This window comes from Notothenia coriiceps, unplaced genomic scaffold, assembly GCF_000735185.1.
Source record: "Notothenia coriiceps isolate Sejong01 unplaced genomic scaffold, NC01 NC01_scaffold00008638, whole genome shotgun sequence".
NCBI classification, from domain to species: domain Eukaryota; kingdom Metazoa; phylum Chordata; class Actinopteri; order Perciformes; family Nototheniidae; genus Notothenia; species Notothenia coriiceps.
The window spans coordinates 257,945-277,591 of record NW_011341339.1 but is presented as its reverse complement, the minus strand read 5'-3'; the positions used below and the strand labels follow the sequence as shown (position 1 = coordinate 277,591).

General features: G+C 38.4%; 3 protein-coding genes across 3 annotated transcripts; 1 reads left to right on the top strand and 2 right to left on the bottom strand.

Annotated features, from left to right (window-relative positions):
- The first annotated feature begins 818 nt into the window (after positions 1 to 818).
- Positions 819 to 6,040, top strand: LOC104944680 (zinc finger protein Gfi-1). The gene is made up of 6 exons (XM_010770248.1): positions 819 to 997; positions 3,574 to 3,811; positions 4,040 to 4,269; positions 4,587 to 4,670; positions 4,770 to 4,935; positions 5,643 to 6,040. Exons 2-6 carry the CDS (start codon positions 3,616 to 3,618, stop codon positions 5,819 to 5,821), a joined length of 855 nt encoding a protein of 284 aa, XP_010768550.1. The 5' UTR covers positions 819 to 997; positions 3,574 to 3,615; the 3' UTR covers positions 5,822 to 6,040.
- On the bottom strand, positions 5,938 to 13,392 carry LOC104944687 (uncharacterized). The gene is made up of 10 exons (XM_010770259.1): positions 13,091 to 13,392; positions 12,159 to 12,197; positions 11,969 to 12,046; positions 11,658 to 11,851; positions 11,399 to 11,549; positions 10,930 to 11,055; positions 6,855 to 6,956; positions 6,504 to 6,721; positions 6,260 to 6,410; positions 5,938 to 6,168 (listed from the first exon to the last, which is right to left on the bottom strand). The coding sequence occupies exons 1-10, from the start codon at positions 13,353 to 13,355 to the stop codon at positions 6,032 to 6,034; spliced, it is 1,461 nt and encodes a 486-aa protein (XP_010768561.1). The 5' UTR covers positions 13,356 to 13,392; the 3' UTR covers positions 5,938 to 6,031.
- A 717-nt stretch (positions 13,393 to 14,109) lies between these two features.
- LOC104944679 (N-acetylmuramoyl-L-alanine amidase-like) lies at positions 14,110 to 18,210 on the bottom strand. The gene is made up of 4 exons (XM_010770247.1): positions 18,141 to 18,210; positions 15,677 to 16,537; positions 14,551 to 14,761; positions 14,110 to 14,413 (listed from the first exon to the last, which is right to left on the bottom strand). Exons 1-4 carry the CDS (start codon positions 18,208 to 18,210, stop codon positions 14,110 to 14,112), a joined length of 1,446 nt encoding a protein of 481 aa, XP_010768549.1.
- Positions 18,211 to 19,647: the final 1,437 nt, after the last annotated feature.

The following is a 19,647-nucleotide window of genomic DNA, read 5'->3' as shown; positions in this document are numbered from 1 at the left end:
CCTGTCACATACAATTTGACTGTTTTTAAGTGTTACATAGTGATGTCACTATGTTACAGAAGTTAAGGCGGGGGTTGAGAGCGTGGCAGAGCCGGCCCGGCTAAAATGACTGGATGGCCTACCTGCCTGTCAGCCTTCCATCTGTGCACAAACTTCTCTCGTGCCCTCATTGGTCATGTGCGCGTTCGTGTGTGTTGGAGGAGGGGCTCTGTAAGGAAGTGGCAGATTTGTTCCGGTTGTGTATTTTCAAATTCTAGCGCACTCGAGCTGGTTTCTCCAAAATTACCTACCCCACCTTTAAACATTGAATCTGACAACTGATACTCAACCATGAGTAAAACGTGCATTTGTTAGGGAAAAACATAGATCCGTTTAGTATTGGTGTGTGTTTAATAGTGTTTCACATTTAACACCTTTATTATTCACATTTTCTCTTTCTGTGTCTCCTTCTGCAATTCATTTAACATTGTTTTCAATTAATTCCCTTCAAGGGAATTTGCTGTTACACCAACCAGCTTCTTTTCAAACTTAACCCCGATGGTTATTTTGTAACTGTGTGTGTGTCAACATAGTATGTCAACACTTTCTGAAGAAGTCGTCCACCAAGCTCTTCCTCTCACATCTGCTTTATCTGTCTTCCCTAGAATAATCTGTGGTTGGGTTTAGTTTGTGAACCACTGCAACATATAACAACTTGCATCAGAAAGTAGATTGTTTTAGTTTTAAGTAGTTGGACAGATGTAATGCTGCATTGAGTGTGTGCAGTGTGTGGGTTTGTGTGTGAGGAAGCAGTGTGGTTGTCGCATCAGAGATGTTAGAGCTGAGACACTTCCTCGTCCTTTTTTACTCTCATCACGGACCTGCAGAGAAGATCAACGGCTCACAAACAAGACTGACCTCACATTTTACACACTCACTTCACATTGTCTTTTATCACTATTAAAGTAGTTGACAAAGTGTGTGACATTAAGAAGAACTGTTGGAATTTAAAAGTCTGGTGAGTATTTCCATTTTATTTCTGAAAACTATATTTTAAGGTGATTAAAAGCTACTTAGGTTCAAATGTGTCAATATTTTCCCTCAAGGCTCAAACTAATAGTGTTGAATTATTTCAGAAGTAATGAGCTTTATCTACTTTTTATGAGTTCAGGTGATAATCACCTTGTTATATAATGTCATTCGGATCTTTCTCTTAATTGTCTCAGTAATTAGGGGAAAACGCCTAAAACAAGATCACATCATTTTTAAATGTGAAGTCAGAAGATGAGTTATCTGTTAAAATTACAGTTATAAACACAATTGTTAAAGAGCTATCGCTAACACAGATCAAATAAATATAAGGCACGAGAAAGCTGTCAAGGAAAAGACATATAACTTGTTTAGTTTGACTGTACATTTCATAATGTTTGTTCGATAATCAACACCAGTTTAACTCTTATCCTTCTCAACTGAACGGTAAAGTTCTTTATAGCCGAATGTATCGTATAACATTTATTTGAGCTTGTTTTTGAATTAATGCCATCTCATCATCTTTTATTTAGGACATATATTTTCAACAGAAAATGGTTGATGTTTTTAAATGTATTTTTGATTCAAACAAACAACTAAGGTGTACGTAAGAACACGCACAAACTAACAATTATTTACTTTGCATACAAAACACTTCAAAGTAAAAAGAAAGTCATGAGATAAATGCTCGTGAAAATACTTCTACAGAATAAAGTTTTTTGCTTAAATCCCCTTACAAAAAGCAGTGTGCCCTTTGTTGCCCCTCATCTTGATTCACAAGTCCATTGGTTGTAAACATTTTGCATCTACAATTCAGATGGTTTAATATAAACAATTGTAAAAGGTCCTTCACAACGGCTATCATTTCACAAGAAAGCTAAGAGTGAAAAACCTAAAACATCAACATGGATCCTAACCCTGTTATTTTATTTTAGGAGTCTCTTGAACTATATATATAAATAAATGTGTTAAAGCTAGCTCCTACTTGAGCAGCTGTAAAAGTAAAATGCTTCTTATTGCATCAGTTCTAATGATCTAAATATCATCATATAAAATGTATTATGTGATAAAAAGTCAACTAATGGTAGAGTTTTTTAAACTATATTTAGCTGATGATGCTTTCACTTCAACTCTATGCAGGACTTTTACTTGTATGGGAGTATTTTTACATTGTTGTGTTGGTACTTTAATATCTGAGTACTGTTGCAGACAACCTTAGAGGTGTAACATACAAAATGAACCGTCCCGTAGAAAATGAAATGAAATCGATTCAACATGGCTGGTATTATGATACAAACCTTGTAATCCATCAATGTTACAGTAGGGTCATTTGAAACAAGTCTTATTCATTTGTTGGAGCATTTCAACAGATCCCTCTGTCTCGCCAATCCTCTTTAGTAATCTTATCATTTATGATCGTGCCAGCCATTTATTTTCAGAGAATAGCTCCTGTAGAAACTGTGACCATTATTTTGTAAAAGCGATGTTGTCCTCGTTTAGTGATGCTTTACTCTTATCCAGGTAAAAATAAAAACATTTACAGCAGGGTTTTTTTTTTATTCAAGACTCATCATTTAACTATTTCAAAAATACTTTTAGGTAACAGTTTTTTCTTTTTTTTAACACCTCACTTTCCCTAACAGCTTCACCTTTGAGTGATAACACTGTGTCATGAAATGTGTTGCAGTTAAGAGATATATTTGCAATTCTGATAAATGTAGTTCTAAGTGTCAGTTTCATTTAGATTTGGCTCGCTTTCAACTGCAGTGTTACCGTAGCTTATTAACACATACGAGAAACATCTCTGCAGTGGCCTTTAATGTCAAGTAATCTAATGCTGATCAAAAACATATGACAGGCTAACCGGAGTTTGTCAAGCAGAAATTAAAAGACCAAAAAATAAGAAAATGAATTATATTGGTAGATATGACAAATCATCCTTAGGGGCTCCTGGTAAACTGGGCTAGGGGGAACAATCATTAGACCAAAAACATCACCTCGTCTAGAGCATCTCTGTGCAAAACAACATCCGGCACGAGACCTTGAAAACATCTGTAATGAGAAAACATTTCTCATTACACTTAATATAGGGCCTTGTATTGTCCTGCCATTTAAACACAAAAATTAAATTTGATATCATTTGTAACATCAACATTTTTAACCTTCTAACAAATCATGACATAACATGTTACAAATTTTTTGAACTAAAAATGTTTTGGCGTTTGATTATTTTTTGTTAAATGGTATACTGTATGTTAATGCAGAGTTTACACCGATGCAGGAAACAAACCATTGTATACAGTTCTGGTGCCCTCTTTTGGGCAATACCGAAAGTATATTGAGTGGTACATACATAGGAACTAATACTGCACAGTGTTACACATTTCTTCTGGTTTAGTCTTCATAAAATACAAATATGTATTAGGTCGGATTTAGATGCGAAGAAGTTTCTGGTCTGTGTGAAAATGTAGGGTGTACCATTATATTAAATCAATAATACATTCAATCTTTACACTTGAATGTCGTAACTAACATTGGCATTGTATTTCTTACCCTCTCTCGAAGACTGATTTTAGGTCTTGAGCGGTTCTTCCTCCTTATTGTGTGATGCCTCGTTCTTTCTTGGTAAAGCGAGGAGGGCTTCACTACCTTGTAAAAAAGACGGGGGCCTGGGACACACCCCTGGTGTTCTCCAAACCAGGAAGTCCCGATGGTAGCACAGTGCCCATCGCTTTACTGCAGCAGCCTGCAGACAGCCACTCTAAAGGAAGTGACCTTCAGCCATTCAGCCCCATAACTTATGGTGGGTGAAATTTGACTTAAAAAGCACAATACTTTGTGGTAAGCAGCCTGTTTGGGATCCAGAATAAATATTTTTGTATTTAAATATTGTCGGACTATTGCGTAAGCCGTTATTAAATTAACTGAGTTTAACTTATTATTTTCAATTTGTCAAAAGTGCATCAATTCAAAGTTTCAGAATATCAGAACAAGAAGGTCAGTCCACTTACCTGTCTGTCTTTGTTCTCAGACCGTAGATCTGCTCAGTCCTGCAGTCCTTTTAGTCCTGTGGAGAAAGTCGAGTCTTGCCCTCACGCACCAGCGGTCTGGTCCAGGCCTCATGTACGCTCAGGATATCCAGACAAACTGTCTGTGGGACTGGGATATTTGACCCAGCACCCTCACATCCTGAGGGAGACCAGGAGCAGCGGGTGCATAAAGATCAGTGCCGGGAGACAAGAGTGTCCAATCTGTAGCAAAGTAGGACATCCCTCTGTTTCATTTGAGACATTTAAAGTAGACCTAGCTTGTGTTAACTGATCGATTGATTTTGAACAGGACCTGGTTGAAAGTGATGAAGTTATACTGGCAGTGCAAGAAAATACATTTAAGTTAATTTGATATGTTTTTTACCTAACGGTAGTAAGTAGGAGCAAGTCTTTCTATACAAATGCACAAGAAAAAAAGAAAGCACAAGGTCAAAGGTCATAACAACTTTTTCACATTTGAACTGGTTTCCCACCTTTATTCTCCTGAAGTCTCACTTTCGTTTAATTGTATTCATTTCCTATTTGCAGATATTTTCATGTCTGTCAAGTTTGAAGACTCACATATGCAAGAGTCATGGCAGCAGCTCACCAGCACACATCAAGTCCAGCAAGGTCAGTAAATAATCGTACTATCTTCCACTAAAATAATCAAATTCATGCACATATGGGGCCCATCACTCCTGAATCCTTAAACAGTGCCTGTTGTTTCAGGAGAGGACGTTTGGCTGTACAGTGTGTGGGAAAGTGTTCAAGCGCTCCTCCACCCTCTCCACTCACCTCCTCATACATTCAGACATCCGGCCGTACCCCTGCCAGTACTGCGGCAAAAGGTTCCACCAGAAGTCCGACATGAAGAAACACACCTTCATACACACTGGTGGGTTTGTGTCACGTCTTTATGTTTAATATACTGAGATAACTAATATTGAATCATTATTATTAATATTTCATGTTCCATACATCACTTATATTAATTTCTAAGACTTAAATTAGCCCGAGAACCAACAGGTGTCCACATAGCATTTTCTTTCTTCTACAGTAGGTTAACAATATCTTGCCAACACATCATCCCTATTAATGCTGTTGACCAAAAAGCAAGCATAGCATTCTTGCTTTATTAAACAATTTTTTATGATATAATCCCCATAGATGTGTATACAAATTGTAATTTAGGTTAAATTTATCAATTTAATAATTATTTAGGCTGTTTTTATAATTATTTGTATTTATTTATGAAGTCTTGATGTTTTTTTTTTATTTTCATACTCAGTTTTTCATTCACGTAAAAAGACTGCTTTAGGATTTAAGGCCTTCCAAATGGCATGTATAATTGTTTTGTTTGACTTATATTATATTAAGAATACAGTTTTGTATGTGTGAGAAATTAGATGTTTGGACAAACTAAGTTAGTAAACAAATAGTCATTTAAAAAAAGGAAATGTATTACTGCAAAAAGGAAAATGGGAACACCACTACTATACATGTGTAAATGCTATATGCTTGACAAAAGCTCTGAGCAGTGTCTTATGTATGAATATTTTAACATCCTATGTATTGAAATGACTTGCTCTGTTTGTGTTCCAGGTGAGAAGCCCCATGTGTGTCAGATATGTGGGAAGGCCTTCAGCCAGAGCTCCAACCTCATCACCCACAGCCGTAAACACAGGGACGAGCGGCCCTACCACTGTCCTCGCTGCCTCCACGGCTTCCAGCACAAAGTGGACCTCCGGCAGCACCAGGAGCACCACTGCAACTACCGCTGACCCTGACCCATCCTTTTTACGAAACCAGCGGCATTACATTCAGGACAGAAAACTCTTTTCCAGAAAAACCAAGTACTCTGAGTTTCTCTCATATTAAATACAGTGTTTACTTTTGAATTATGTTTATTTAGTTTTGACAAATAACACAGCAGGGTTTTCATTCATCATTTACTTCATTTTTTCTTGTGATGAACAGCTTTTAAAAAGGCTTTAATAGTCCCTTTTTTCTTTGTACCAATGAGCTTTGGCAACAACATCATTTGAGTAGTCTCCATGTGTTGTGTAGTAATCCACAGCTTTATAGTTCTTGACTTTACCATCCCCTACATTGTAGGCTACTATCCCTCCTGCGGAGAAATAAACACAAATAAGAACAAACCTAATTAAAAGTTTGAACAGAGTTGGTGCACTACGGTCTACTGATTCAGTAAAACAAACCTTTCAGCTGCTGCTCCCTGCTCCAATTAGGAAATTTGTTCTGGATTATTTTAATAAAATCAACCAATATTTCGGTGGCCTGGCTGAGGTGTTCCTCGCTGTCCCAATCAACCTCTGGATCGTGTGCACCTCCATCTGGATTAACATCAACCTATAGAAATGGGATAAAACACATGTTGTTATTTCAATGTAATGTGAGGCTCCACAAAGAGGATGTGAGTAAAACAATATAATTTAAAACGACCTGCATCAGTCCCCAGGCATTATAGGCTCCTCTTTCTGTGTCCCAGTCTCCCCAGCCATCTGTCAGTGCTGCTCCAGCCCTGGACTCTCTGGAGATGATGGCAGCGATGAGAGCTGGATCAATGTTATGTTTTTTTGCCACTCTGTTGATTTTAGACCTGTACTTTTTCATTCTGTCTGCATCAGTCTGTGCCATGTCACGTGATACAGACCTTCCACCTAATAGATATCAAACCAAGAACAGGAATTTGGCCTTTTTGCAACAAACTCTCATCTATCATTGTCAAAATATTGAAGTAGTTGTACTGTAAATATCAAATCAGCTCCTGTGTTTCTACACTGCAGAGTGTACCTTTTCTGTCGTTCCCATAATCCGCTCGAGCTGTTTCCCTTGAGGCACCATCTGTTTCAACTCTCATGATGTCGCCATTACCTCCAAATATGTAGCCTATTACTGCAGATTACTTTTCATTAACACACCTAGAAAGCATGAGGAGCTCAGGAAAATGTACTGATAGAAAGCAGACAACATGGAATCAAAAAGGACCTTGAGTAAAGGTACGTTTTAAATGTGAATCTCAGCCTACACGTAGCACAGCAAAATATATAATGTATGTAGACTGTTACTTGTCTCATCAGCAGAAGAGTAAAACAACACAAGCTCTTACCATTTCCCATGTTTCTCCTTTATTCGTCCACTTGAGAGTTTATTCTAGGCTTTGATTTATAAAGCCTGGATACTTGGAAAGGAATAAAGGGAAAACAAATTACTAGAAAATAAGTTAAATAATGAGTGCCAATATCGAACAATAATGGCCAATAACTTCAGTTTACAAGAGAAATGTTCTAATGACGTGACATCGCTCTCACTTTGAAAGCAGTTTGCTTAAAATGTAAGTAATGGCTCTGAATACATTGCATTTAAGTAGGCCTTATTTACACAAGACTACAGTGTACAGTATACTACTTTTTTTCCTTTTCAGCTAATTATAACTCACCTGGAGAAGGCTGCAAAGTGTGGGATCCTGAGGGGACACACCGTCATCGTCTGCCACTAGGGGTCTCTAAATTAAAACTATAATACACCGTCTATTGTCGACAGCTTCCTTCATTGTTCATCATTCAAGGGTTTTGTTTTACTGGGAGTCAAAGTATTTATCTGCAGATGTCTCCTGCTGTCTAAAACAAACGGATCCGGTGAGTAAACCTAAATAAATCAGTATAGTTAGAAATCAGAGTGTCTCTAGTTTGGCTGACATTTAATGGAGGGGCTGCAAGCAAGCATTAGCTCAGCTTTTTTCTATGATAACTTAAGATCTTGTATTTTATGATATTTTTACTCTGAGCCGAATTATCTGCAGAGGTCTTCTCTCCCAATCAAACGCACCCAGTGGTTTAAGGCGGTATAAACATCGAGTACAGCAGTTTTAAGTTTAAAAACAGAGTTTCTCCTATGGTGTTCGGCCATTTGCTCTGCTTCTTTTCTATTAAAAAACAGACATCCAATTACTAAGATCATCGTGACAAAATTGAGACGATCTCTGTTTAATGACTGACAACAGATTAAACGATCAGTTTCATCAATTTCCCTCACAGTGACTCCTCTCACGTGGAACGTTTACAAAAAGGGCCACGTACCTGACAACAGATAAAACGATCAGCATACATTTCCCGCACAGCGACCACACTTCAGGGGTTCCGCCCACTGATCTCCGACCTTCCCAGGTATTTAACATTCAATAAAATGAAGAACACAGATTAAAATAATATAAAACACAGAATTTGTGTGATTATACAAAATGAAATTAAATAAACCTCACTGCATATTTACATCTGTTACACATGGAATATAACAAAAAGTGTTTCTGAAGTGAATTACCTACCCCACCTTTAAATGGTATCAAAGTTAAATGAACACAGGCACCCACCTGTTTTGTCTTCTTGTGGTTTCCTTCTCATCAAGAGAATCTGTTGCAGGGTTGCAGGATATATAATATAAGGCATGCTTACTTTCAGTTTCACTATGACTCCCCCCTTTGTGAGGTGGTTGGCATCGATAAAAGCAAAGGAAATTCAAATGATACCAGCTAATTTCAAAGAAACAGCCCTCTCTGATGTAACAGGTCAAAGTAATGTTTGGCAGTGGAAGAGGCCAGACAGGGTCCCGGAGCGCGCCACCCACGGGCCGATGAAGGCATGGGCGACGTCCGAAACCGCCGTCGAGGTGGTGCAAAGGCGAGAGGGTCCACACGAGGCCGACCAGACATGGTCGAACCTCCTCTCAGGCACCAGAAAAAGCTCAAAAAGGGCCGNTTCTGAAAGCCAAGACTTTGTTTATTTGAAATCAGATGAAAACAAACTGTAACGGACCCTGCCGTGTTATCTATGATTACTATACGCTTGCATTTATAATGTCAGCCGGAGGGAGGGGGGGCGGCGCTGCGGAAGAGCAGATTGCGAGTGAGAGGTGCCTGTCATCTTCCCTTTACAAGCTTCAAAAACGTATTTATCGTGTGATTTTCGAAATAAAAGTTTCATATTCTGAAAGCCAAGACTTTGTTNTAAAAACAGAGGACAGGAACATGGCCCCAGATCAACAACTATGTATTTCCCTCTAAATCCATAAAGAACAACTACACAAAAAGAGGTTTAGATAAAGGCTACTAATGACTTTTTCTCATCAAATCAGCTCCTGTGTATCCCAGCTTGTCCTGCTGAGCTGTTTCCCACGAGGCACCAGTAGTTTCAACAAGCATAACCTTCTAATGATAAGATGATTAGATCAGTGTAGGAGTTTTATATTGCTACATATTAGGAGCAGGTGATAGGTGGTGCTAGGATTAGAGCACCAGCATAGGCATATGTTTTTTTTTACCAGGGTGATTCAAGTAAAAGCTATAGGAAAAGTTGAATGACAAGTATAGGAAACCTGTTCAATGTACCTTTGATGATATTGTATCATGAAAATAAATGTACGAAAAGGATACTATCGCAACTTGATCCTTGGACGTAAAACTCTCCAACAGGTGCCTCGGGGGCAGTTTCATTTTAAGTTTATATGGTTTTGGCCGCTACAATCAGTTGTTACCAACATAAGGACATTGCTAGAGGACTTGAAGGAACTCTACAGTTACATAACCAAATCATTTTTACAAACATGAGCCACTATTACATACACAGTCTGTGTAGTCTGAAAAGATACAATCCTGTGAATCAAAGAAATTCTCACCCTTCACATATCAACAACTTAAAAAAAAAAAATCATTTTATAAGCATTTACATATTGTGGCCATGACTTTTAAAGGGGTCCTGTGCCAAAGTTTAATCTTATGAGCTATATGTTTTAAAGGTTTGACTCTGGTGTCAAATATTCCTAACAAAACTTAAAGTTAATTTGCATTTGCATAAACAACATCTGAGGCCTTTTTTTTCAAGTAAAAGCTATAAAACTTTAAAGTGGGAGATGTACACCTCGTCCCTTTTGTTTTAAAGCCTGGTATGTTTACTTTCATTTCCGTGTGGACTGCTCTCTCCAGCAGATGGGGAGAATGGGCCTGGGTGGGTTTCCTAGTGAAAAAGGTGGAGAAAGATGAAACCAGCTGATTTACAAGAAACTGCCCCCACTGACTGTAGCAGGGCAGAGCACTCGCATGTAGACAGATACAACAGTAAATGTATAATGTTGCATGATTTGTGAAAATTCCACTATCTCCTTCTTCAATTGAACAAATGCTGATGTTTGCACATAAGTTTCATATTTAGTCCTTGCTAAAAAAAAAAGAAGTAATAAGCTCCATGATAAATCTTTTAAAGTCACTCTAATTCAGGACACTTCTAGTGCATTTCACTAATTTCTCAGCTTACACAAAATAAAAATCCTTTCTTTTATCGTTGATGATGCACAAAAGTTCAGCACTGAGTACAACAGGAAATTGCTGCAAGTTTCCTTTTTTCCATTCCGATATCTAAACGGATAAACTCCATTAATCCCACCCGACAAAACTTGAGAAAGCAACATTTCCATCAAGTAAGAAACAGTAGGACAGTATTTTGCAGTTGTATACTGACTAAACTAAAAAAATAGAAGGTTACATGAGTAAAAGACAAAAGTTAAATGAATTATTTTATTAATGGTTCATACCCCGGTTTATACACTTGTACAGATCATTCACAGCCAAGTTTGAAACAATCTTTTTGAGACTAACTGGTAGGCTAATCTTTGTTCTCAATCATTCACTTTTTATTCAACAGTTATACTTATGGAAAAATACGTCAATATGGATTTAAAAGAGGAATGACCCTGTTTTTTATGTTTTATTTTAGAATGCAATCGTTAAAGACATGGTTTTGCTCATTTGGCTAAGGGTGTGAATAACAACATTGTTTCATTGATATGATCTTAAGGAGCTGCAGGGATTAAAAGCCACCGTCAGTCTTGTACCACTGAGCTCTGGCAATGACATCATTGGAGAAGTCGCCATTCGGGGTTTTGGAGTCGACCGTTTCATAGGAGTGGATGTTCCCATCTCCTGCACTGTAGGCCGCTATCCCTCCTGCAGAGACAAAATACAAATGAGAACAAAGGAAAATATAAAGAGGGATGGTAGTTTGTCAGAAAGTTTTTTTCGTATTTTGATTGAAGACACATAGAAAATACATTTGTTACATTGATAGGAACCACAGTTACAAATGTTCAACAGTTCAAAGCTACTAGTGTTCAGCTTAGTCTCTACTATTGTACATCAATTGACAAGCCATACATAGTTGATCTTCACTTTAAACCACAAATGTAACCAAAACAGACCATGTAGCCAAAATGTAAGAGAGTGTTGTACAGACTAACAGGACAAAACTAAAATAAACAATAGATAAATAAATGAGAAAGTCCGGTTTGACCTTTCAGCTGCTGCTCCTTGCTCCAGTCAGGATGTGCATGCTTGATTCGTAACAAGAAATTAATCAGGATGTCGGTTCCTTTGCAGATGTGCTCCTTGCTGGCCAATAAATCTGTTCCGATGTGCTCGCGTTGATCTGAAGTGATGAGAATCTACCAAACATATTTGTTAAGGAAGTTGAAATAAACACTGAACTGCGATTGTAACGTTAACATTAGAGACTTTTAGGGAGGGATTCATTAAAGCAGTTTTGTTATTACCTGCATCAGCCCAAAGGTGTTAGTGCAGCCCCATCCTTTATTCAGGGTCTTTCCAGCCCTGGATTGTCGAGAGATGATGGCAGCAATGAGCGCTGGATCAACTTTTTTCTCAAAAGCCACCTCTTTGATGATGGATTTGTATGTCTTCATATCCTCCAGGTCAATCTCTGCCATGGCGTTTGAGGCATTAATACCTTTATAAAGTAAAAAAGGACAGAGTGGGAATATGGCAACAGTCATTTCAATCTATTGATTGACTAACACTATAGATTGGTAGATACTGTATACTGTAAATATAAATTCGTTTTTACCTGAGTATTTCAGCTTGTCCTGTTGAGCTGTTGCCATGGATGCACCAGTAGTTTCCACAAGCATTATGTTGAAATGTCCTGTTGTATATCAAGTTATTATTTTCAAAAGCACAAAACACATCAGCAATGATGATAAGAATGGATGGGTTATAGAATGGAGGTTATTCATCATCCAAAACATCTCACTTACTGTAAACCAATGGCAGTGATCCTTCTTGTGTCTCTTGGGCTAAAAATATTTTTAAACAGAAGTGCAGAAGTCAATGAAACAACTAGTGTAAAAAAGGCAAAAATGTTGGAATGAGACACGATGGGAAAAAAACAAAAAAAACAAGACATAAAACTTGCTCAGCTATATTTTTAAAAGACTAAAAGATCATTTTTTTAAAAACATAAAAATACTCAAAACAACCGTGAAAAAAGATGCAAAAGAACAACTAGGATTAAAAATTAAAGTTAAAGTTAAAGCTCAAAATAGAAAGGAAAATAATTGATCATCAGAAAAGGTGAAAATAAGAGTACTTTAGATTAAATCATTATGTTTTCATTCCAGTTTTGGCCCACTTACTTAAAAACTTTTGTGAAATATCTTCTACTGTAAGTAAGACTTAGGACTTTAAGACCTGATTTGTAACAGAAACCCTGTGATACAGAGTTAACAACGGGCTTGAAAAGGTCTAATGAAAGATGCTGACAAGGAATGTTGCATTTTGAAATACATTCTGTTTACCATGTTTTAACATTTTTTTTAAATGTTGAAATATTGTTGACCCAAAAAAAAAAAAAAAGTTACGATGAGTTTCTGATTTCTAACTTCAAAAAAAATGTCCATGCATGAAAGAAAGTAGGTTTTACCAATATGAAAGTGAAAATAAGTTGTTGTTTTTTGTTCGGATACATTTAGACACTTTCTACAGATGGGGCACAGGCACTGAAGGCTCCTTCCCCCATAGTGTTGCATAATGTTGTATATCTATTCTATATAAAAAAGATTTTTTGCAAAACTCAGTCTTCACCCTTCAATTCTTCTCTCTTGTGAAAAGAAAACTACTAATGGAAATCCTTTCTGAAGCCAAACTCACACCCTTGATGTACACAGATCTGACTGCCTGTTGAACTCACCCAATATCTCTCTTTGCTCGTTGCATTTAATTTTCCTCAGGATGTCCAGAGCCACTGGTATTGCCCCTGACTCCGTGTAAGTAGCAACCAGGAGCTCTGCCACTGCCACACGGGATTTGTCCTCCAGATCTTTGCGCTTGACCCTCGGCTCTTCCTTGCGGTCCAGGAACGCAGAGCAGAACTCCTCCAGCTGCATTTTACTGAGGCTAAACAGCATGTCTTTTAAAGCTTGTGTAACGGTCTTTGGAGCCATCTCTGCTCTCATCCAGAGGAAACACTGCTGCTGGTAGCTCTCTCCTCTCACCACTGACGAACAAGCTAACTTTGCAGTCCCTCGCCAGCTGAATTAAAGGAAACCAATTTCCTTCCGGACCACATCCACCCACCAAGCCCTGTTACATTCTTGCAGAATAAAGTAATGCTCACCCTTCTTACATAAAAAGGTTTCAATGATTTGCTTACATAAAATATATTCTTTAGAGCAATTTTTTTTAATTGAAATTAGCTTTGTCCCACTGAGTTGAAATTGATACATTGAAATGTTTGTGATGGCTACAAAACCCTATGTATAACGATAAAGAAAATCAGATCATCAGACATTTTTACTGAAAGAGCTTTTAGGATTCTTAGTATTGAACCAATGCAAGCCCCGGATAAGGATAACCACACAGCTCTAGTAGGCCTCAATTTAAAGCAACATTTCAGTGAGAACAGTCTTGGTTATCACATTATTTAGAACTTGCGCTCAAGAGGTAGCTGTTAAAATATCAGTACTGGGATGTTCAGAACTGGGGTCAGAACCCCAACCTCACCTTCAGAGTGATTTTGGGAGAAAGACACTTATCATTAGGTGAGAAGATTTTAGTGCTTTTAATTTCACATGTTATTAAGTTAAAATGATGAACAATCCAGAGTCTGGGGCATTAACTCACACAGTGGAACTATTTCAAAATTAGGAAAGATAAGCAGCAGGCAGTTGTAGTAATCACATGAAGAGCCATACAAGACGTTTAAAAATATCATTCCCTGAAGTGTTCCCAGCTTCTTATTTCTGAAAAGAAGGCGTCTCCAGGGCAGGAGGTGTAGTTCACCACCTGTCTGTGGCCCTGGATGGTAAAGTTGGCAGCCAGTCCTCCTCTATCTACTGCACATTGGACCAGTCGGTGGCGCAGCAGGTCCATGGCATGGTGGGACGGCAGGGCGGCAGTGTAGTTACCGATGATTGACACGCCGTACCCGATGGAGTTGTGTCCCCTGGTGTGTGTGCCAAGGTATTTCCAACCTCGGCCTTCATAGACGTAGCCGTCAGAGCCAACCACAAAGCTGAAGGCACAAAGATGCGAAAACCCTTGTGTGACCAGCTTCTTAACAAACTATCCTTAACCATCCCACAGTAGCTAATCAAGGGTTACCATTTCTCAAGTGTCAGATTGACAACAATCAGTTAAAGGGTTAGTTACCTGTATCCTATGTCGCTCCAACCACGATCCTCCTGGTGGAAACGCTGCATGGCTCTCATGTTGCGAGAGCAGTTTGGGAAGGATAGACAGGGTGAGGATGGCTCATAGGTGTGGTGAACATAGAGAAATTGAACGGGCAGAGACAGTGGGATAGGTGTACTCTGATAGGCTTTTGCCCCCCACTGACAACGTGGGATGATTTGAGGGCAGACTGAGGAGAAAGAGGATAAGTGTTAAGAAACTAAAACCACAAGCTTATCTTTGTCAAAAGGTTCAAGACTCAAAACTATAGCCTGAATGATATTAGCTAATCGTGTATATGTCTGCTGTTTAAATAACAAAACATTACATAACTGAAAGTCAAACATATATTTTAAGTCTGTTCACCAGAAAACATCAGTATTATAAAAGGAAAAAGACTATTGTACACAGGGTTCTTTAACCATGCCCATGACCAGCCTTTCTGCAACAAATCTTAATTCAAAGACTCAAACATTTGATAATCTAATATAATTAAGCCATTTAATCAACAATAATTCAAAGCTTCCTTCCTCCCTTATGTCAATATATTTCAGTTATAATTCATAAATATACATTTGAGTCCATACACTTCTTTGACAGTAAACTGAATGTTGGACTATTGTGCAGATAAAAGACATTTTATTGGGGCTCGTGGAACGTATAATAAAGATTTTTCAAAGTTTCTATAACCTTTTACGGACCACATGATCAATTGATTAAAGGTCACCTATTATGCAATATCCACTTGTTCATCTATTTTATACATAAATATGTGTCCCCTCTGTTTTGAGATTTGGAAAGTTTCAGGAAAAAAGTTTTCTCTATTTTTGTCCTCATCCGTTTATATGAAAACCTGTCTGAAGATTAGTTTGACAAATGTTGGCCACGTTGAGATGACACAATGTTTTTTGGCTATAACCAGCCAAGTTAACACCCACCTTATCACCTGAATCTCCTCGTAGAGCACCTTTTGTGTTTTTTCAAACCAAACACTTCTCAGAGGAGCATGGGGAGTGGCAGTTCATTTGAATTTAAAGCTACAGACACAGAATCAGTACTTTTGAAACAGGGCTGAAACAGAGGGGTTTTGTTCCTCATAACTCACCCCAGAATTTGTTCACAAATTCCTGTAATCCATCCTTCACTGCTTTCCCCACTCCAGTGTCTAGAGCAATCCACTCTGTCTTCTCCAACTTCCAGACTAATGCTAGTGTCTCCATCACCTGGCTGTAAAGATCGAGTGGCTCCAGAATGGATCTAGAGATCTCCCTTCGCCTCGGGCTGACATGGCTAGTGATATCATCAAGACCCTGCTCCTCATGCAGGACATAACTGTAGTATCCTTTCAGAAACTCGCTGAGGGCCTGCGGCTGTTCAGATGCAGGGAGGTTGCTGTAGTCCATTCCCAGTATAACACCATCCATGCCCCCATTAATGACGGCATCAGTGGCCAGTGTGGCAGGCCGAGACAGCTTGAACAACTTAGGGCGCTCCACACTGTCCCAACACCCGTTGGGCCCCAGACGATTAGACGGAGGGAAGTCCTGGAGGCTGAGGAAGGACAAGCCCAGCCTTCGACCTAAAGTGAGAGGGAACATCCCAACTGGTGGTGTCCCCTCCACCTTTGCTCTCAGACCTGTTTCGATTCCTAGCAGTAAAGGAGCAAGGGCTACCGTGGTGCCATCAGGAGCGAGGACCACCCCTCGTTCCTCTCCGTAATCTGTCACAATATGGTGGATGGCCTTGTCAAAGAAGCTAAAGGATGAGGCATTAAGAATTGCTTTTTCTAGGACCTCAGCGTAAGCAATGCTATACGAGGCACCCAGGAAGTGAATGGTCATCTCATCGTCATGGCCGGCAGTCTTCCGCAGGGCCCGGACCAGAGCCAGGGGGCACAGACCGGGATTGGAGTCTTCCACCTGCTGCACGGCTTGGATGAAGCTCTCCATGTTGCGCAAGTGAACACCTGACAAAAATAAAAAAGTGTGAGACCAATTATCTTTGAAACAGTAATATCCAGGGGAGGCTGTGGCTCAGGAAGTACAAGTTGTTTAGTCAAGATCCAAGGCTTTATTCTCATGTGCGCAGCTACAGTGTAGATATGGCAATGAAAAACTTAAGTCATCTGAAGGTCTGTATTTTGATCCCTGGCTCATGCTGTCTACGTGTCAAAGTGTCCATTCGCAAGATACTTAACCCCAACAAATGCTGTCAATGTATTTATGGCTCCTGGTGAGCAGGTGTAATAAGTATGAAGTAACCTCCGCCACTAGTGTATGAATGCTAGGTGAACGCTTGCTTGTATTGTAAAGCTCTTTGAGTGGTTTCTGTAGAGCACTATATAAATGAAGTCCATTGGCCATTTGCTGAAGGTCTTATTCAGATCACAGCTAGGTGCAGTGGAAATAGTCGGTGTGTATTGTTTATTCTCTACCTTTGAGCAATATATCAACATAAAACAGAATTACATTGGTTCAATTTGTTTCACGATGAATAACTAAAAGAGAGAATGCATCAAAAAGGGTACACACCTTCCTCACATTCTTGGATGATACAATACATCAAAGTATCATCTCAGGCAAAAATCTGAACAAAAGCTCTGTAAACTGTATAAAAAAACCATTTACATTTAGCTGCGTTTCCATCTAGACAAAGCCTAAAGTTGACCTTTGTGAGATCGAAACATTGCGCAATACAAATAACTGGAGACTTTTTACACAATCCAAGCTGTGTATCCAAGCTGGTCAGAATTGGACACAAAACCAACTTAGTCGGCTTTAGGGAAAGATTATGACTTAAAATAACCATTATCATGTGGAAAATATTACATAAGTGGTTATTGTTATGATGGGAGTGTTCATGGTCAAAAGAAACCAAAATTGATTGAGAGAAAGCAAACAGTAAATATATTATCAGTGTTTTACAGCCTGGCCTACACGGGAAAGAAGGGACATTTTTACTTTAAATACATGTATTATGTCAACAGATTACACATAATTGTTGAAAGCAATGATATCAATATGAACCTAATATTTTTTTTATTTAAACTTAATATTATTAATTAGAATTCAGTGGACTTAGTTCTTCAATCACAATGTCAGGATACCTCCTTTGATCTCACCCTCACATTTCAAAAATAATGTTCCCATAAAACTAAACCCCATCATCAGTTATGTTTTGAGCGTATTAACTTGATGTCACATTTGTGAACATGTGGCTAACGTTGTTTATTGAAACACAAAAACTAAAGTAACCTGGTTGTTTTTCTTTAGAGGAAAGTCAGTCAGTCTGAACAACAAACCCCATTCCTCCCAATAATGTTCACACAATCCCTAAACCGGTGTTGTTGTACTGAAAGTATATTCAGTCTTTGATACTTTCTCTTTCCTTTTTCGATTTTCTTTTTCAGAAACATATTTTCTCAAAATGAAAATGGCTAAGCAATAGTAAAACTTGTACATTCTCAAAATAAAAATACAGATTTCAGAAACACTAATGAAGCTGAACCACAACATGAAAAGAAACAGTTTTCCATTATTTTAAGACATATTTTGAATAACTGAACTTACCTGTAGGCCCGCTATAGACAGTAAAGAAGGATAAAGCCAGAACAAAAAACGACAGCCCAAATAAAGTCATGTTGTATCACCTGCTTGCCTGCAATGTTCTGTTACAGAAATTAAATAGAAGTAGGCTTTCTGCAAGTTTAATGAACAGGTTGAAGACCTAAACTGTTTTGTTCCTCAAAACTTCTGAGAGTATTTTCGTATGTGCAGGACGGCAGTGTTGAAGAGTACACTTTGTACACTGATGCTTCCAAATATTGATTTAGCCTACAGTTAGCTAAGTCATGAGCAAAACAAAGTATTGGCCCTGCAGTGAATTGTATCACACAGTTTACAAAAAAGTTATTTTAAAAATGATATTGTGTTGTGCCACTCTTTCCCTATGTGCCATGCACCCTTGTTCAGCTTCCTTTGTATACATTATGTAACTCAATCAACAAACTGAAGTAGAAAAAAGCAGATGAATGGTTAATGTTTACCATCTCCCTGTGTACTCATCAGTGTTGGGAACATTTGAGTCACAGGAGATCCTATCTGGTCACATGATCTTTGAATGCAGGGAAATTATGGAAACAACAATATAAGACTGCCTTCATGTAGTTTGTCGGTTATGGTCAAATTAAGATTGTTACATTTAAAAATGTAAAGTCATTTCACAATTGAAATAAAACGTTAAATGTGATTTTTTGTTTAATATAAACCCACAACAATAAACCAAGTAAAACATTTTAATACGGTGCCCAACACAAATGTATGCAAGCCTTTTTCTGCCACTAAGTAAATATAAGGATTGAAAGTGCTGTATGCTACTTTCATCTGAAAATAATTGTAAACTTTGAGCTTCAGGAATGGTGATTTGAATTGTGGTCCTTGACTTCATTAGGCCTACTCATCTTATCAATGAACGTCCTAATATTTTCTGCTCTAAAGACGAACATACTGTGTACAGTATTGAAAGAATCTGTTCAGACTTATTGATCATTGATTGTACTCCTTTGCAATGGCAAATGTAGATTAACATTACATACACTTGTCTATTTTAAGAAGCAGTGTGTTAATCTTGTTACATTACATGACATTGCATTTAGCTGACGCTTTTATCCAAAGTGACTTACAATAAGTGCATTCGACCAAGAAGATACAAACTTGAAGAAAACAGAATCATATAAGTATCAGGTTTCATAGAGCTAAAACATTTCAAGTGCTACTCAACTGGCTTTAGATAAGCCAGTCCTTTNATCTGTGGCATATACTTGCCACAGATACCACGGAGTAGCGGCCTCTGTGGCAGATGCCGGAAGTACTTGCCACTGCCCGCCGATGCCACGAAATGCGCTTGCTGTCTCTCAAGCTTTGGTTCTAAGAGCGGGGGGCCGGGGTTAAACACCCAAGGGTAACATGGTTTGTCTTTGGCTATGCTCAGTCATTTTTTATTTAAAGTTATCTCTATTTCAAATAACTCATAATATACTTCATGAGATTAAGACCATAACTCCGGGAGATGGTGGGA

Bases quoted from the DNA above. Each gene is read 5' to 3' on its own strand.
- LOC104944687 (XM_010770259.1), bottom strand. From the start codon at position 13,355: ATGAGAGCAGAGATGGCTCCAAAGACCGTTACACAAGCTTTAAAAGAC. The intron at 12,047-12,158 runs GTAAGTGAGATG...GATATACAACAG, and splicing joins ATCACTGCCATTGGTTTACA to GACATTTCAACATAATGCTT. The intron at 6,411-6,503 runs GTCGTTTTAAAT...CCATTTCTATAG, and splicing joins ATGCCTGGGGACTGATGCAG to GTTGATGTTAATCCAGATGG.
- LOC104944679 (XM_010770247.1), bottom strand. From the start codon at position 18,210: ATGACTTTATTTGGGCTGTCGTTTTTTGTTCTGGCTTTATCCTTCTTT. The intron at 14,762-15,676 runs GTGAGTTATGAG...CTTTCTCCTCAG, and splicing joins ATTTGTGAACAAATTCTGGG to TCTGCCCTCAAATCATCCCA. The intron at 14,414-14,550 runs GTAACTAACCCT...TTGTGCCTTCAG, and splicing joins TGGAGCGACATAGGATACAG to CTTTGTGGTTGGCTCTGACG.
- LOC104944680 (XM_010770248.1), top strand. From the start codon at position 3,616: ATGCCTCGTTCTTTCTTGGTAAAGCGAGGAGGGCTTCACTACCTTGTA. The intron at 4,270-4,586 runs GTAGGACATCCC...TCCTATTTGCAG, and splicing joins AGTGTCCAATCTGTAGCAAA to ATATTTTCATGTCTGTCAAG. The intron at 4,936-5,642 runs GTGGGTTTGTGT...TTTGTGTTCCAG, and splicing joins ACACACCTTCATACACACTG to GTGAGAAGCCCCATGTGTGT.